Here is an 18,053-nt window from a genome sequence, read left to right as displayed (position 1 = left end):
TCGTAGTGTTTTCACGGTCCGACCTTAGATTATGTTCAGGATGTAGAGTAGTTTTTAGGTACTTGCAAATATGTATATATCGGTGAATGAAAATGTTTATGTTTATGTTTATGTTTAGTCTTTAGGGCCATTTTTTTTATATAAAAGAAGGTAAAGATACTGCAATCGGGATAACTTTTCGATTGCAGACGTAGTCACGGGAAAACCACAAAAAGGGCAAGAGTAGTGCCTGTTGAGCGATATGCAGGGGTTCCTTCCTTGGAGGTTGGAGATACCACTCGCGAATTATTATACAAGAGCGCTTACAGGCGAGCACTACTTGTAGTACTTATCGGTTCAAAGTACCGACGTTGCACTTCTAGTTACGAGAGTCCAGGATGGACTAGATACCTGTTTAGCTAGGTAAACACGTGGAATGTCCCGAAAACCATGAAATTAGGACAGCCCGTCAAATTATTGCACTATTTATTAACTGATTCGTAAATAGTTATTACTAAACTTAATTGAAGTAAACACGAGATTGATTGATTGCGTGGCCAAGTATTAGTACGAGTTGTGATTTTGTGGGGTATTCGAGGTGTTGAACCGTCAGCGACACTGGTCAGAGTAGTGACTATGACAACAAGAAGAAATGAATGATAAATCCTATCCTCTCCCAGCCCTTAAGTACTGGGAGATGATGGCCAACCGACATAGGCGTACTATTACTCGGGATGACTTTCCCTTGAAGAAGGCCCGTTATGCCCAGAACGACGGCCAATGAGCAAGTTATCCCGTGACCGGAATATTGCCGTCGTTCCGAACGAAACGTGACGGTCCCCCAATTTCGCCCACCGCCAAAGGTAACGATTGGGAATTCCGACACCCAAGAACCACGTCCGATGCACATTTATAACTTGATTACCTCGCAATATAGTTTCTTTGGAAGAACACAAAGCCGAGGAATTTTGACGAATAAATCATTTGTGTTAACTATGACGAGTCGTGACATCTGGGAAGCAAGCAAATACAAGATGTGCAGGGGCGTAGTTTTGGGGTTTACATCAACTACCAATGTATCAAGTTTTGGCCCCTCAAGTCCTAACAGTGCCGGTCAGAGAACAAGGGGAATCCGTGAATTTGTCGATATCTTATAATTAGTTATAGTCTAGTGCTTAGTGTTTTGTATTAGTTTAGTGACTAAATATTAATCGATCAAAGAATAATGGAAAAACTGAATAACCCGTGTGTTTCTCCGACATATATTTAAATAGTATACAATTAGCTAAACCCTGCTGTTTCAGTCATCAGGGCTTGCAAGTGAATTAATACCGACGCCTAAGTATGCGTCTAGCACTTGTAGAGTGAGGATGTATTTTATCGAGCTTTTGCGATAAGTGTGGTATTTTACTAAAGTTGTGTTTTTTCAGTGTTTAGCTGTTGTGTTTCCTGTAGGGTTTGTCCTGGACTGCAGTTTCTGGCATCGGGGATCTCGTGGGAACGCTGGGGCCCCCCATTTGGGGCTTATCTGCGAAATCTGAATCCAACCTGGACTAATCTTAGCCGCTTTGGGTGAATTGAGTCTTTTGAACGGCGGTCTGATATCTTGGACAATTGTTTTGGCAAGTACTAGTTCCTAATCTAGAGTTTGACATTCTGCGATGTGTAATTACTGACTAATTATCTGGTGAATTAACTTCTTAATCGACATTCCTAAGCACGACTTTGTATCTTGTGCGTAGGTCTTTATAGGTGCGCATCCCGTAACCGATACCTGAACCTTAACAAAAAATTGTTTAGGTCACGCTAGATCGGTGAAAAGCGTGCTTGTGGCGCGTACTCCCTATAATTGGAGTAATAGAGAGGTTGCGAAATTTTGTAATTTTCTATTCTTGGTTTTTGTTCGTTTTAGCTGTACGTAAACGTCATTTTCTGTATGTACATATATTTTACATTATAGTATACATTAATTGTAAGCAAGTTGGATAAGTTCTCGTACCCGGTTCGGGACTTTCAGGATGGCGGAGGCCCCCGGGCAAGGGGAGAAAGCAGTCTCGCAGACCGAGGGCGAGGGATATGTGAGGAAACTTACCCGAACCATATCGTGATACAGCAGGGAAAGCGACGACGTGGAGCTAAACACTGATTCGACGACGACGAGTCCTGCTCCTCCAAGAGATCGGTGATGGATTTTTGCTGGGACGAAGAATCTCAGACTTCCGTGGCTAAGAAGCGCAAGAGAGCGGAATCCTTGCGCTCCCCAAACGTTTTATTTGCCAGCAAGTATGACGATGTGGCTAATACTGAAAGACAAAAAACGTATGTCAAAAAATTGAAGGACACGATCAAGTCCATGCACAAAATTATCACTGATGTTTCGGTGCACGTTCCCAGGAATGTTAACACCAAAAAATAAATTAAAGATGGAATCGTCGCACTGAAAAAGAGAACAGAATTGATTAACGGTGCCAAGATGTGGAAATTGATCGAGACCATCGGTACGGGGGCGAGCATGAGGGATCAGAGCACGCAAACATCCCCCATGGAATTGGTACGTAAGGAGACCGTGACCGTTGGTACCCAGACATTGCATTTGATGGAGGAGGATAAGATTCGTATCCGCAAAATTAACGATATGCTAGACTCAGACGGGGATCTATCGCTTTTACACGAATTGGTCAACGAGAGCTGGCCCGTTCAATGCTATGCCAAAACAACGACGGAAAAAGGGAGTATCCTCGAACAAGAGAGAAGGGACCTAGTCGTCATTTGCGATGTCGGGAGCAAACTCAGTAATCTTATGCAAGAGCTCTGCGATACCAACGTCCAACTGGCTAAGTTGATGAATAAGGAGGGCATGACCCCTCAGAAAATGTATGTGCTCAGACAGCACGACTTGCTCACTTGCGAGGACGAACCTAAGAGAAGCAAAGACACAGATAGGATCACTTACCTGTGTAAGGTGAACCCGCAGGAAGAGGAAATGGACAAAACGAGGAATATCTTGGAGGTACTCACCAAGGGTCAAGGAAAAGTCCGTGGAATGCGGTAGAAAGAAGCTTACTTTTGCCACCACCAAGGCGGAAACCATAGTCGGAGTAAGGAAGATTCTCGAATTCCTGTACAGAGGCGAGGATGGGGACGACCTATGCATTTATGGGGTCCCCACCAGGAGGCAGAGGGTCGAGAGGCTTGTCGGGACCGATGCGAAAATGCGGGCCGACGAAGCTCACGACGACGAGGCCGCACCGGCCTGGAAACCTGCAGAAAGGAAAAAAAACTGTCGACATGGTCAGAATCAAGCTCGAGGAGGGGCAAAAGCAAAACTATGCCAAGATAGTCAAGGGCCTTAAAAAGGACATTGACGTTGACGTCATGGGGATCAAGGTAAAAAGCTTGCGCATGAGCAAGCATGGACACATACAAGTGGGATTTACGGGGGACGAGAGCGAAAAGGGACGTTTCCTCGACAGAATTAAAGAGTGCGTGAAGGAAATTGGCCAAGGAAAATTGATCGAACGCACCGCTACCGTGTTTCAAAAAGTTAAATTTACTCAGCAATAATATAGCTGAAAGTAATTTAAAACTTAATTAAAACTAACAATATAATCTAAACGATAAAAGTAAACTTAAGCGACACTGCCACTCTAAAACTTGGAAACCTATCTCTTTAAAGGGCCCTGCAAGTTAACTTTGCGGGTGTAGCGATAAAGCGTCGGATACACTGCAAACAGGTAGGCGAATTTACCACCCCAATGTCTGACTTATGTAACCATCCACATTACGTTTATTTGTGGTCATCTGTATTTTATCCTATCTTATCTAGCTTATTATACTGAGCAAAGATGACGAGCATCGTAGATAACTGGTGTCCATTAGGACCCAGTAAGAAGGAATAAGGTAAAACTGCCTTTGGTTTTCACATTTCCCATAGACTGTATAATCGTTCCATATTTTTAATATTTTAGGGTGATCTCATTCTTTGTTTGAGTACTACCTTTGACATTATGCACAACACTTCATCTGCAAAGATAGTTTGGGTAAGCTGTACGTGAATTTATTCCGATTTATTGACAGTACCTATGTGAAAGTGTATTCTTTACCCGAGTGTCATGACATGCTTTTGATTTATGGGGAGTCGTTACGAAATTCCGAACGAATTAAGCGCATTTACGTCTATCGTTATTAAGAAAGAAAACTTCCAGTCCGAGAGACATTTGCGCAAATTTTCTAAACGCTTCTAGATACCCGTAATACACTGACTTTAAAAAAAACCGCAACACCAAGAAGAACGCATTGTATGTGTTTGAAATTTTGGTATGATTTTAGGCTTATAAAGAGAAAAAAATGATAAAAATGTCAAATTCGTATTTTAATGAGATATGAAGTTTCTTTACTTTTTTATCTGTGACGATCGTTTTTTTGCAATTTTTTTTTACAGGTGGATAGCGATAAAGGTATTGTTAGTACCATATTGAATGTGTGGTAGTGCAAAATGCCTCGTGTACGCCAAAATGCAGTTTATCGGCAGTTAACTCCCTTTGAAAGGGGAAGAATTGTTGGTATGCATGAGGCAGGTTTACCTTTCCGCGAAATTACACGTATATTGAATCGAAACGCATCAACAGTGCTAAAAGCTTGGAGAGATTGGTCTAACGAAGGGTCAGTAAATCGTCATCGTGATAGTGGCTGTCCAAGAATGACGAACTAACGCGAAGACCGATGCCTTCGTCGTTCAGCGATAGGCTCCTAAATCCCTAAATCGAAGGGTCTCCCTTAGTACAATATATCGCAGAATTCGAAGTTTTGGACTAAATTCATATTGTAGGATATAGTGATGACTCCCCCCATATCATCTCAAAATGCTCAGTGGTAAATAGAGGTCGTGAATCACGTGCGCGTGAGGAATTAACTGCTCAGTTGTGATGGATTTTAACGTATTTATTTTAACAAGTAACGAAGATAACAACTAAGACAGTGATAACAAAAAATCCTCGAGGGATATCAAGTGCGCCCGTTTTGATCACTTGCCAAGGGTGTTCTGGTATCTTGCAGTATAACACCATTGCCTCTCTCCCTGATCCTTAGTCATCTGCACCCCATGTGCAGCACAGATGTTTCCTAGCCGTTGTCCACTTGTAAAAGGTGCACGCGGACCCATATGTCTCCTTTCCAACAAAGGGTATTCCTTCCCTTGGCCGTGATTTACAACGGGAGATGGGCAATGATTTACATCATGCAAGAAGTCCGAACACATATCGTCCTATGCGTCGGCTTCCATTATCACGAAATCACAGGATGACCCGACTGGAGTGGTGTCGTCTGAGAGTGCAATGGGTGGATAAATGGAGAAGAATCGTGTTCAGTGATGAGAGCCGATTTTGTTTATGGCGATCTGATGGACGGTGACGTGTTAGAAGGCGCAGAGGAGAGCGATTAAATTTGGACTTTTTGGAAAGGCGTCATTCTGGTTTAACACCAGGTATCATGGTTTGGGGTGCCATCCAGTATGGTAGTCGGTCTCCTCTTGTTTTCATTTATAATAGATTAAATGCTCAGAGGTACATTAATAGTGTCTTAGAACCGGTTCTTGTACCATACATGCACGATCATCTTGGAAGCACATTTCAACACGATAATGCGCGACCACATGTAGCCAACGATACTTTGAGGTACTTGGAAGCTGAAAATTTGGATACTTTGCCTTGGCCAGCTCGTTCTTCAGATTTGTCCCTAATAGAGCATGTATGGGATATAATGGGTTGGAGACTTTAACGTTTAGCTCGCCCTCCAGAGACCATAGATGAACTCCGCGAGCAAGTGCAGATTTTCTGGGATATAATACCACAGGAAGATATTGACAATTTAATTTTAAGAATGCCACGTCGCTTACAGGAATGTATTAATTTAAGAGGAGATACCACCTATTATTAAATAATTATAAATTTTTTTCACTTATTTACAATAATAATATTCTTTTGATATTTTGATCGTTTTTATCTATTACCCGACTCAACGTAATTCCAGAATTTCAAACGTGTACGATGTGTTCTTCTTGGTGTTGCGGTTTTTTTGAAAGTCAGTGTATAATTCCTATAAATCAAAGACAATATAGATAACGGGAAGTCGGTTCTGAAGTCGAAGAACAAATTTTAAACTTTGTTGAAAAGGATTTAATAGGGAGTACCCGGAGTATTGCTCGCCGCGTTGGTTTTTCTAATTAGACTGTTCAAAGAACGCTAAAGGACTAATTGCTCTATCCTTTTCAGAAAGAAAGGGTTCAAGAAATTTTACTTAATAATGTTACACCAAGACACATGAGACGTGCAGTTGTCGAGCACATATATCATAATTTTAAAAAGAAATGGTCTTAATCATTGACATGTCAGATCTCCGAATCTTGATGCGTTGGATTTTTTCTTTTGGAGTTTCATGAAAAATTTGGTTTACGTTGCTGAAATAAGGGATGAAAGTTAGTTACAACAACGTAATTTCGCTGCAGTCAATCATATTCGGAACATGTCAGGAATATTTTATCGTGTACGGAAAAATTAGTTAGAACATTGTTCTGCATACATGGACTCAAATGGTGGATATTTCGAACACTTAATGTAGTAAAAACAATAACGAAGTTGCGTTTTTAATTGGGATGCAAGTGGTGTAACACGCATAAAGTTATATACAGTGTAATCCATTTATAATCAACTCGCATGTAATGAACTGATTTTCAAGTCCCAAATTAACCATATATAAAATTATAAGTAAAACCCTCGGACAAGATGGACTTGTTTGTAATAGACTCTCGCTTATAGCGAACCAAAATTATTTGTTTTGTCTATCATAACCGAGGTTTATTCGGGAGTTCCCCGGTACGACCATTTCTGATGCATGTGTAAGCAAAATTTTATTCCAGCTCATCTTTTACAGTTGGTCTGCATATGTTATCTGGTACACCTTATTTGTTTTTAACATAAAAAAATGGCTAAAAGTGTAAAACGGGTATTTACGTTACACGAAAAACTGACAATTATAAATGATATTGAAAAAGGATTGTCTGAATCATTTGTGTGTTCAAAAATGGGATTAAAAAAGTCCACAGTGTCAAATATTTGGAAAAATCGTGACAAAATTAAAAATTATTGGAAAACTAATGACCAAAAGAAAAAAATGCATTTGCCTTTACACTCCCGGGTTGACGAAATATTATTTAAGTGGTTTCAACAAAAAAGAGCAAATAATTTCCCAATAAGTGGACCAATGTTAAAAATGAAGGCAAAGGAATTTGGAAAAATGATTGGTGATGACTTCAAATGCAGCTCTGGATGGCTTGATCGTTTTAAAAAAAGGCATAACATTGTGTTTGGAAAAATATGTGGTGAGTCGGCCTCAGTAGATAAAAACATTACAGATGAGTGACTGGTTCGTGTTTGGCCTTTGATAATTAATGATTATACAGAAGAAAACATATTTAATGCTGTCGAAACAGGGATTTTTTATAAAATGTTTTTTTTTTAATTTATTAAAACGCTTCTTTCAGAAGCATTTTAAGGGAATTACAATCTGATCAGAGAATGATTAATGAGTAATTTTGTTCTAATATTAATGTGCCTTAGCTACATTTAGGGGTTACTAATTAGTAGTCCTTAGGTTCTAATATGAAATTGACGCGTGAAGATTCACTTTGTTTTTACTATTTACACACTAAACTAGCTCGAAGGGTTTGATCCTCTTGAGTCGTCTGGTCAGGTTAGTGTTGTCTAGGAGTTGGATAGCTTCCACGTTGACGTGTTGCGGAAGTCGTTGTTCATGTCTTCTCGCAACTTTATTGACGGTTTCGCTGACGGTGTCCACACCCAGGTCTTTGTGAAGGTCACTATTTCTAAAGTACCAAGGTGCGTTGATAATACACCTTAGCACTTTATTTTGAAATCGTTGGATTATGTCCACGTTGTTTTTTCTTGCACATCCCCAGAGTTGGATTCCATACGACCATACAGGCTTCAAAACTTGATTGTACAGTAGTACTTTGTTGTATACTGATAAAGAAGAGTTTCTTCCTACAGGCCAATACATTTTTCCAAATTTAATATTGAGTTCTTCCCTTTTCTTTTTGATGTGGGCTTTCCATCGTAGTTTAGCATCTAACGTCATACCTAAATATTTTGCAATGTTAGCATATGGTATTTGTATATCATCAATATAAATCGGAATATAATTGTGTCTTTTGTTTGTAAAATTAATGTGAACAGACTTCGTGCCGTTCAATTTAATCCGCCATTGTCTGGTCCAGGTGGCGATTTTATTCACTGTTGCTTGCAAGCTTGTTGCCGCGTCTTCGTAATTTTCGCCCACCTCCATAAGGGCAGTATCATCAGCAAAAGTTGCTATGGTGTCAAGTTCCAATGTAGGTATATCAGAGGTATACAACAGGTATAGCATTGGTCCCAACACACTTCCCTGTGGGCCTTAATCTCTTTTAGGTCAGAGTAAGAATCTTCTTGTTTTATTCTAAATGCCCTATCAGAAATATATGATTTTAGTAATAGAGCGAATGGTTTGGGTAGGAACTTGGTTAGTTTGTAAATAAGTCCTTCATGCCATACTTTATCGAAAGCTTGCGCCACATCAAGGAAGATGGTAGAGCAAACTTTTTTGTTTTCTAATGATTTTTCTATCACATTAATGATTTTATGAACTTGATCAATGGTAGAGTGTTTTTCTCTGAATCCAAATTGATGGGAAGGTATTAAGTTTTTCTCTTCAATTATAGGTTTCAGTCGCTTCAACAGTATTTTCTCAAAAACCTTTGAGATTACGGGTAGTAACGAAATTGGCCTGTACGATGAGGTTTCCGTTGGCGGTTTTCCAGGTTTGGGAATCATAATAACTTCAGCTACCTTCCATACTCTAGGTACGTAATTCAGCCGAAATGATGCATTAATAAGGTGACATAATTTTATAATTGCCTTACGTGGGAGTTGTTTCAGGATTTCTCCGGTAATTAGGTCAAATCCAGGCACTTTCTTGGGATTGATATTTTCTTTGATTTCTTGCTCGATTTCTTTTGGGCTGGTATGCTTGATACAGCCTTCAAGTACTACACATTGTGTCCAGTCAAGAGTGTTGTCTCCTTCATTCGATTGAAAGGTATTTTGGAGGTGTTCAGCGTACCTGTCTGCCTTTTGTTTGTTACTTTTTGCCCAGGTGCCATCGGGGTTCCTAATTGATGATTGTTGCACTATGGGTCGTTTTAACTTTGCTGTAACTTTCCACACTGAATATTCGGTTTTTGCATCATTCGATAATTCACTTAGAAAGTTGCTAAGTTGGTCACTTTTAAAATTTTGAATTACTCTTTTCAGATGTTGATTTGCATTATTTAGTCTGGTTTTATCAGCCGGGCATCTAGATCGATGCCAGGTTTTTCTAAGTTTTCTTTTTTCAGAGACTAATGTGCGAATCTCTTTTGGATATGTTGTGCCATACGGACGATAAGTAATACTGGGAGTATTATTCCAGGCAGCTTGTTGAATTGAGATGACAAAATTTTCTGCTTCATTTTCTAGTTCAGGTTAGTAACTCATTTTTCAATGAAACTGACAAGTTTATGTCATTTTCCGGTTAAAGTTTGAAGCTCTGCCAGTCAGTTACTTTATTAGTTAACCGAGGAGATGCTTTTTTTTGTATAATACTGTCATTCAGCTTGAGTAGAATTGGCGAGTGATCTGAATTCATGTCGTAAGTTTCCTCTACATGCATACAGTTGAAGGACACATTTCGCGTAATAAAGAAGTCAATCAAATCAGGAGTTTTGTTTGGGTCAGTCGGCCAATAAGTAGGTTTATCAGTCGACAATGGTTTACAATTAAGCTGATTTATTGCTTGCAGCAATTCTTTTCCCTTTGTGGTGGAAATCCTGGATCCCCACTGAATATGTTTGGCATTGAAATCTCCTCCAATGATAAATCTAAAGCCATAGTTACGTAGAAAATGTAAATATTGTTCTTTTTTTAAGGCATGTCTAGGAGGACAGTAGACTGCGCAGACAATAATTTCATACGTTTTAGTTTTCACTTTTACAGAAGTGGCTTGAAATTTTTCTGTTTGATATTTGAAGTCTTCTCCGTGTTGAATGGTCTTAATTATAACGGCACTACCCCCTCGGGGTCCATTATCTGGATGTGTCGTGTGATACAAATCATATCCTTGAAATTTAATGAATGACTCAGAAGTGAGGTGAGTCTCAGAAATAAAACATATATCTATATTTTCTATATTTAATATTAGTTGAAGCTTTTGTTTGTGTTGTAATAGTCCATTAGAGTTCCATTCCATGATCCTAAGATTGCTGCTGTTTTTAGCCATTACGATTTTTGAGGATAGCTCCTTTGTTGCTGTGTTCAAGTCTACTGAGACGATTATCCAAATTTTCTAGCCTCTCCAATATTTGTTGGAGACAACTTTGTACAGGGTCTGTGTTTTGTACGACTGTTTTCGGATGGGCTTTGCTTTCTCCTGAAACCATTTGACTATATGTAGTACTTCCTACTTCATTGCTTTGTCGTATTGCCGGTGGTACAACTGTTTGCCTCTGAGGTTTTGGAGGCAGTTGTTTATGAGGATTTGTCCTTTGTGTTTGTTTATCTTTCAATTTTTGCATTTCCTTTGCAATCGTGCATCCTTGGTAATTTGCTGGATAAGTTCCACCACAGTGTATACATTTTGGTTGAGCGTCTTTGGGCTTGTCACAATTAATTATCAAGTGCTTACCAGTGCATCTGACACATCGAGGTTCCATGGAGCAGTACTTTTGTGTGTGGCCATAGACTTGGCATTTTTTGCACTGCGGTACTAGTCTGGATTTTCTTAAGGGTAGGATTTCAACCCTTACTCCTAAGATATCGGTTATACCATAAATTTTGTCCACATTTTCATCATGTCTGAATGAAAGCATGAACATGTTTAGCGGTTGTTTCGTTTTATATTTTAGTTTCGCGGTCACCTCAAGTAGTTTGTAGCCTCACTTTCTGAAGTCCCGAGCAATGTCATCCGTCTCTACGGAGTGATGAAGTTTATTAGCCATAACTCTAATTGACCTATTTTGCTTGTTTTCGTAGGAATGCCAAGAAAAATCCTTTTCGCTCAACACTGCGGAAAGTGCTTTAAAATCTTTCTCGTCGTTTGCGTTGATTTTGATAGTTTTGTCATTAACGACTTTAATTTGGGAATTTGCATACTGATTTACAATTGCATGTAAGTCGGAAAAGTTATTAATGTTTTCAACGATGATTGGGGGAGGCCTGTGTACTTTTTGGTTTGGAGGATTAACCGGGTTCTTTTGTTTCAATGTTGGCGGAGTCGCGGAAGTATTCCGCTTCCGCTTTTTTCGGTTTTTCTCCCGAATCCATTCTGTTTCATTTGCAAGTTCCTCTTCGTCGGTATAGAATTCTTCTCTTATTTCCATCTCCTTAGCTGGTGCAGGTAAAATTTTTCGTTTCCAGCTCCATGTATTTAACCATAGGTTCATCATACATTTGTTGCATATCATTTAACTTAGCTTCCAGTTGTTGTGCACGTGCTTTGGCCTCGTCATTTTCCATTGTCAGCGTCAAATGCTTTTGCGAACTGACGTTGTTCTGCAACTGCAATACTGGTTTCTTCAGCATTTTGCTGAATTAGCGATAACGCACGACACTGACGCGCCGCCGTATCCACTCGCCCGATGGTATTCGCTTGTTTACTCTAAATGAACAAATAAATAAACAAATTGCCGGCCTGTAAATACGTGTTCATCGAACGACGATCGAACTCGTACTCTTTTATAAAATGTTGCCAAATAAAACACATAAGTTAAAGATGAAAGATGTAGTGGAGGAAAAATGTCTAAAGAACGCATCACAGCCATGATTTGTGCTAATGCTTCTGGAACTGAGAAACGAAAATTACTCATTATAGGTAAGTGAAAAATGTTAACATTTTTATTTTGAGTTGTACTAAGAATTAGATTTTCGGTATTTCAGGAAAATTTCAAAATCCTAGGTGTTTTAAAAACATTAATAGTCTTCCTATTGATTATTATGGCAACGACAAGGCATGGATGACGTCATCAATTTTTACAGATTATTTTAAAAAATGGGACCAAGAACTTCTTAAAGAGAAAAGAAAAATATTATTGTTAGTTGATAACTGTCCAGCCCATCCGGACGTTAAACTGTATAACATAAAGCTTATTTTTTTCCACCCAATGTGACGTCAATTTTACAGCCCATGGACTAGGGTGTAATTTTGAATTTAAAGCAAATTTACAGAAAACAAATGTTGATGAAACTCTTGGAGACTCAGGGTAATACTAACATTAAAAGTGTTACTATTTTAGATGCTATAAATTTAATAAACCTAGCGTGGGATGAAGTTTGTACGCAAACTATCAGTAATTGTTTTCGCCATTCCGGCTTATCAAAAACAATATCTTCTAATATGGAATTTGATCCAGAGGATTATATTCCATTGGCTCAATTAATAAGAGAAAACAGATTTATGAACTCAGTGAATTTTGATGATTTTGAAATGTTTTATTTATTTATTTATTTTATTTTATTTATATAAATTTTATATTAAAACTGGTCCAACAGACCAACCATTAATTTATCTCTAATGAATCTTAGACCTACTATTAATACAAAAATTCACCCACTGGTGTCCTTTTGTTAAGGTTATCGGGCTGGGTAGCCTCTACAGTTATTAATTATTGTAACTAAAACAACACTTAAATGAGCTCAAAAGGTTTTGTCCTTTTTAATCGTCGAAGTTTGCCATTGTTTTTCAGTAGCTGGATTGCTTCTATGTTAATGTGTTGATGCAGCCCTGCCTCATGTTTTGTGGCAAGACGTCCGATTTCTTCTCTGACACCTGGGACACCTAGATCGCGATGGATGTCCGTGTTGCGGGCGTACCACGGGGCATTTACGATATTCCGCAGTACTTTGTTTTGAAACTTTTGTATCACTTCAACGTTCATATCTTTGGTATACCCCAAGAGTTGGATACCATAATGCCAGATCGGTTTAAGGATCTGATTATAAATCAATACTTTATTGTATATTGACAATTGAGAGTTTCTTCCCAGTAGTCAATACAATTTTCTATATTTAAGGCCAAGTTCCTGTCATTTTTTTTTACATGCTTCTTCCATCTCAGCTTGACATCCAAGGTCATACCGAGATATTTAGCACTATTCTCAACGGAGATTAATTTGTTATTAATGGATATTGGTATACTATGCACTATCCTCTTGTTTGTAAAATTAACTTGAACGCACCTCGTTTCGTTGATCTTCATTTTCCAATTTTTGGTCCAATTGTATATAAGATTACTTGCTTCTTGGAGTTTTTCAGTAGCACTAATAGAGGTTTCGTCGACTGTTAGTATGGCTGTATCATCGGCAAACGTGGCAATGGTAGAATAATTCGGTTGCGGAAGATCACTCGTGTAAAGCAGGCATAGCACTGGTCCCAGCACGGAACCCTGTGGAACACCCGCATTTACGTTTTTTATTTCAGAATATTCATCCTCGTGCCTAATTCGAAATGTTCTGTCAAATATATATGACTCCAATAAATCTACATAACATCTTGGTAACAGTAACTTGTTTAATTTATAGATTAGGCTTTCATGCCACACTCTATCGAACGCCTGAGCAACGTCGACAAAAAGTGTTGTGCAAATTTGCCTTTCTTCCAGAGCTTTTTCTATGATGTCAGTGATTCTGTGGACTTCGTCTATTGTAGAGTGTTTTTATCTAAACCCAAATTGGTGGTCCGGAATAAGGTTTTTATTTTCAATCAGAGGTTTAATCCTATTTAAGATCAGTTTTTCAAATAATTTAGAGATTATCGGCAATAAGGAGATGGGCCTCTAAGATGTGACTTCATTAGGTGGCTTGCCTGGTTTGGGAATTATAATTACTTCTGTCATTTTCCACGAAGTGGGGAAATGTTTCAATCTGATAGCCGCATTGTAAAGGTGTGTTAATTTAATAATACCTTTCCTAGGTAATTGTTTTAGGATTTCTCCCGTAATTAAATCAAATCCTGGTGCTTTCTTGGTGTTTAAATTTGTTTTAATTTCCGTAGAAATTTCATTCGGAGTAATGTGACTAAACGGCTCATTATCTTGATTAATTATTTTTTCCCTGGACTTCAACATCAGACGGTATGTCATTTGGTTGAAATGTGTCCTCTAAATGTAAGGCAAATGCCTCAGCTTTTTGTTTGTTGTCGCGTGCCCATAATCCGTAATTTTTTTTTTTATGGAAGGAGCATGAGTAGTGGGCCTCAGCAATCTTTTAGTAGCTCTCCATAATGAATAATCTGTTTCGCTATCAGCCGTTAGGTCGTTTAGATACGAATTAATTGAGGCTTTTTTAATTTTTAAAATTTCTCTTTTCAGGGATTGAGCTTTGTTATTAAGAATATTTTTATCTGCGGGATCTCTGGTTAGCTGCCATTTTCTTCTGGCTTTCCGTTTTTTTCGAATAAGCTGTCTTATCTCGGCAGGGTAATTGTTCCCTTTTGTTTTATACATTATTTCATTAGTGTTATTCCAAGCTGTTTGTTGTAATAGAGTTGTAAAATGCTCAACGTCTATTTCCAGTTGATCAATCGTTTTGAATTGCACTTTTAGATTAATGTTGCGTTCTAATTCACATTTAAAAGTTTCCCCCAATCTGTGCTTCTATTGACTAAGGTAGTCCTTATCTCCTTTTTAATGATAGTCTCACTCATAGTGAGTACTACAGCTGAGTGGTCCGAATTGAGTTCGAAGCTTCGTGGACATTTACAAAATTTGTTGATTTTTTCCATGATATGAAAAAGTTTAGTAGATCAGGTATTTTGTTTGTATCTGTAGGCCAATATGTGGGTTTTCCTGTTGAGTGAATGTTGCATCCTAACTCCTTTATGGCAATCCTTAGTTCTTTGCCTTTTGTGGTATCCAGTCTAGAGCCAAATTCCGTATGCTTGGCATTAAAATCACCCCCTACAATAAATCTATCACCCAGGTGTTGTAGGATGTTCTTATAATCTTGAGTTTTTAGATTATATCTGGGAGGAAGATAAATTGCTCCAATCAAAAGATTTTGTTTTGTTGATTTAATACCTACAACCGTTAGTTGGATTAGATTAGACTGAATGTGTTGCTCTTTATAATGATTAATGCTTTCTCTACTGATCACGGCACTACCACCTCTAGCTTGATTTTGCGGATGTATAGTGTGATATATTTTATAGCCTCTAATTTTAATGTACGATTGATTTGTTAGACGCGTTTCAGATATAAGACAGACATCAACGTTTTGCATATTTAGATATAATCGTAGTTCTTTAATTTTATTTAGAAGGCCATTGGCATTCCATGTTGTAATCCTTAGATTTTTTAAGTACATAATTTTGTTGTTCTGGGAACTGCCCCGTTCACTTTACCCTCCACACTGGTGAGGCGATTAAAGATAATTTTTATTTCAGACCTCATATTCTGCAACATTTGCATCATGGACTAAGAGTCACTTGTGGGTTATTTGGGCAGCTGTTGGTGCTGTTGTACACCCTACTGCTGTTGAAGACGAGCATTATTAGAAGTTGCATTGCTGCCAACAGCTTCAGAATAGGCATAATTGGTAATAATTTTTTTAGAAGTAAAAGTTTTCAGTTGTGGTCACTTACTGACAAGTATTCTACGCTTTTGTAGTTCTATTGCAACCTCACATCCTCTATAACTTGAGGGATGGCTCATGTTTCAGTTAGCACATTTGGGCTTTGCGTCCCTTGGCAAAGTGCAGTGTCAGGGCCAACGGTAATTGCTCATAAGTCTACATATTGGTGGACTTGGCCACTTCCCACCTGTTCTATGTTATATGCGTGGGTTGTCAACTTTTATCTAGTTTATGAGACTTGAGGGCTGTATGGACGCCACCGCGAAGGCCTGTAAGCAGATTTCGTACATGGCCCGGGGCGTGAGAAATCTTTGCAACATTGGCTAGGCCTCATGAAAATCACTAATTCTGGATGATGGTTACAAAAACCTTTTAAGGTTTTGTATTTCCATCATTTTGTATAAAACAGATACACCGGACCGTGGGAATCGGTCTACGGCAGTTCTGATTGGCGAGTAAGCAGGCGGAGAGAGGCTGAAAATTATGAACTTGGTCGCCACCACCGCCGAAACCAAAAGCCTCAAGAATTTTTACAATCAGTTTTTTTCCGAATTCTCTTTGTCAACCACACGCAGATAACCTCACTCCATTTTTTCGTTATATTCTTCAGTTTTTATAAGCCAGTGCGGTTCTAAGCAATATCCAGCTAACAAAATAAAGTGTATATATTATCAAATTACTAGGCCTTTGTTTTATGAACCTTTGCTTCAGGGTATAAACGGGTAGTTGTATTCCGGGGCAAAACATGCAGTCTAAAGTAAAATGGTGGCAGCACAACGGACACAGACTGGCCTGTTATGACAGTATTTTGCTGTGTGATTAAACTTTTGACAAGTCTTACATAGAGGGATTAGGTTATTTACACGGAGTGCTTCTCCTTTGACTTTCATATTTAGTACATAGTGTATGTCAAATATTTTCCTGATGTCTTCCTTGGCATCGAATGTCAGCATGAAGAGGGGCAGTTTAGTAATCACGCGTTTTCCATCTACAATGGTGCGCTTTTCTTTATTAACAACATCCAGGATATTGAGACCCGCGTTTTGTAAGTCCATTTTAATATCTTTGACGTCACAAGTTGGATGTAAATGACGTACCATTACTCTTATTGGCCTGGTGTGTTTGTTTTCGTAGGTGTGCCACGCCATATTTTTATCATTTAGAAATTTGGTTAAGTTTCTGTAGTCATTGGCATTTTCTACATTAATTTTAAATTGTGTAGCACTCACCATGTTTACTTTGAAGGTGTTGATCTGAGTACCAATGCAATTAGTCAACTGTGGGTAGTTAACAGCTTCAACAACTATTGAAGGTGATTTTCTTTCTGCTCTAGTTCTTTAGTAGTAGGCTCTTGCAAATAGGCCGTTGGGTTCTCTTTAACTGGGGATTCACGAAACTTACGGTTTTTGCTACGTTGCAGCAACCATGCTGTTTCCTTGTTAATAATTTCTTCCTCGTTTGATTTAGTCGGTTCTTCGTATGGCGATTGAGGTTCATATTTTAACAGACGCAAATTTAATTTATTGATTAGGTCATCCTTTTCGCCCAGAGAAGCCTGCATATTATTAATTGTGTCCTTTTAGTTAATAATCTCCAACTGAAGTTGAGTTAGAGCTTCAGGATGGAAGCCAACCGTATGCATATTAGAGGCGTCTACCACATTCTGCGGATTGGCCATGTTGCTATCGTCTAATTTTGCTGATGGTCTTCGATTCAGCATAGGAGATCTCAAAATTTTTTTGTTGTTTTCGATTACATTGTCCATTTCCATGACCCTATGGATACGTTTTGGCCCTAAACACTGTTATTTCAACTCTCGCTTAGATAGTATGAACACTATACCAGAATAAATTCTTTTGCAGCGCACTTATTGTCACAAGTAACCAGACTATTTACGAACTCGGAGTTTGTTTATTAAATACGGTTAAATATTTCTATTGAATTTCGTTTATCACCAGAGGCACGTGCAGCACGTTCAACCGATCGACAACGACTCTTAAACAAAGTGTCAAATTAATCAGCTCGACGAGATCTTTAAGCCAACATAACACATTATGATTGCATCATGTTGAATTTCCAAGAAAAATAGTACATTATGTGCTCAAACACACAAATTGTGTGACTTTTCTAACTTTGAAGCTCTATAACTACGGAGAATAAACTTCAAATTTCTTAAGCAAACACTCAAATCAATCAACTCGACGAGATATTCAAGCCGACATAACACATCATGATTGCATCTTGTTCAATCTCGAAGAAAAATAGTACCGTATGTACTAAAACACACAACTTTTGTTACTTTTTAAAATTTGGAACTCGTCAACTTTGGCAATGAAGGGCCAAGTTTTTTAAACAAAGTGTCAAA

General features: G+C 38.4%; 1 protein-coding gene across 4 annotated transcripts; it reads left to right on the top strand.

Moving 5' to 3' along the window:
- The first annotated feature begins 205 nt into the window (after positions 1 to 205).
- LOC136339745 (uncharacterized) lies at positions 206 to 16,329 on the top strand. 4 transcript variants are annotated; one of them, XM_066283192.1, is made up of 4 exons: positions 206 to 402; positions 1,435 to 3,879; positions 3,948 to 4,019; positions 15,501 to 16,329. In XM_066283192.1, exon 2 carries the CDS (start codon positions 2,453 to 2,455, stop codon positions 3,029 to 3,031), a length of 579 nt encoding a protein of 192 aa, XP_066139289.1. In that variant the 5' UTR covers positions 206 to 402; positions 1,435 to 2,452; the 3' UTR covers positions 3,032 to 3,879; positions 3,948 to 4,019; positions 15,501 to 16,329. The 4 variants fall into 4 exon arrangements, 3 of the variants coding, with proteins under 3 accessions (XP_066139289.1, XP_066139290.1, XP_066139291.1); XM_066283193.1 differs by lacking the exon at positions 206 to 402 and adding an exon at positions 1,306 to 1,381; XM_066283194.1 differs by lacking the exon at positions 206 to 402 and having other exon boundaries at positions 1,337 to 3,879; positions 15,501 to 15,652; positions 15,724 to 16,329.
- Positions 16,330 to 18,053: the final 1,724 nt, after the last annotated feature.

This window comes from Euwallacea fornicatus, chromosome 6 (assembly GCF_040115645.1).
Source record: "Euwallacea fornicatus isolate EFF26 chromosome 6, ASM4011564v1, whole genome shotgun sequence".
NCBI classification, from domain to species: Eukaryota; Metazoa; Arthropoda; class Insecta; order Coleoptera; family Curculionidae; genus Euwallacea; species Euwallacea fornicatus.
This window is presented reverse-complemented; position numbering and strand designations above follow the sequence as displayed.

Coding starts and splice junctions, on each gene's coding strand:
- LOC136339745 (XM_066283192.1), top strand. CDS start 2,453: ATGTGGAAATTGATCGAGACCATCGGTACGGGGGCGAGCATGAGGGAT.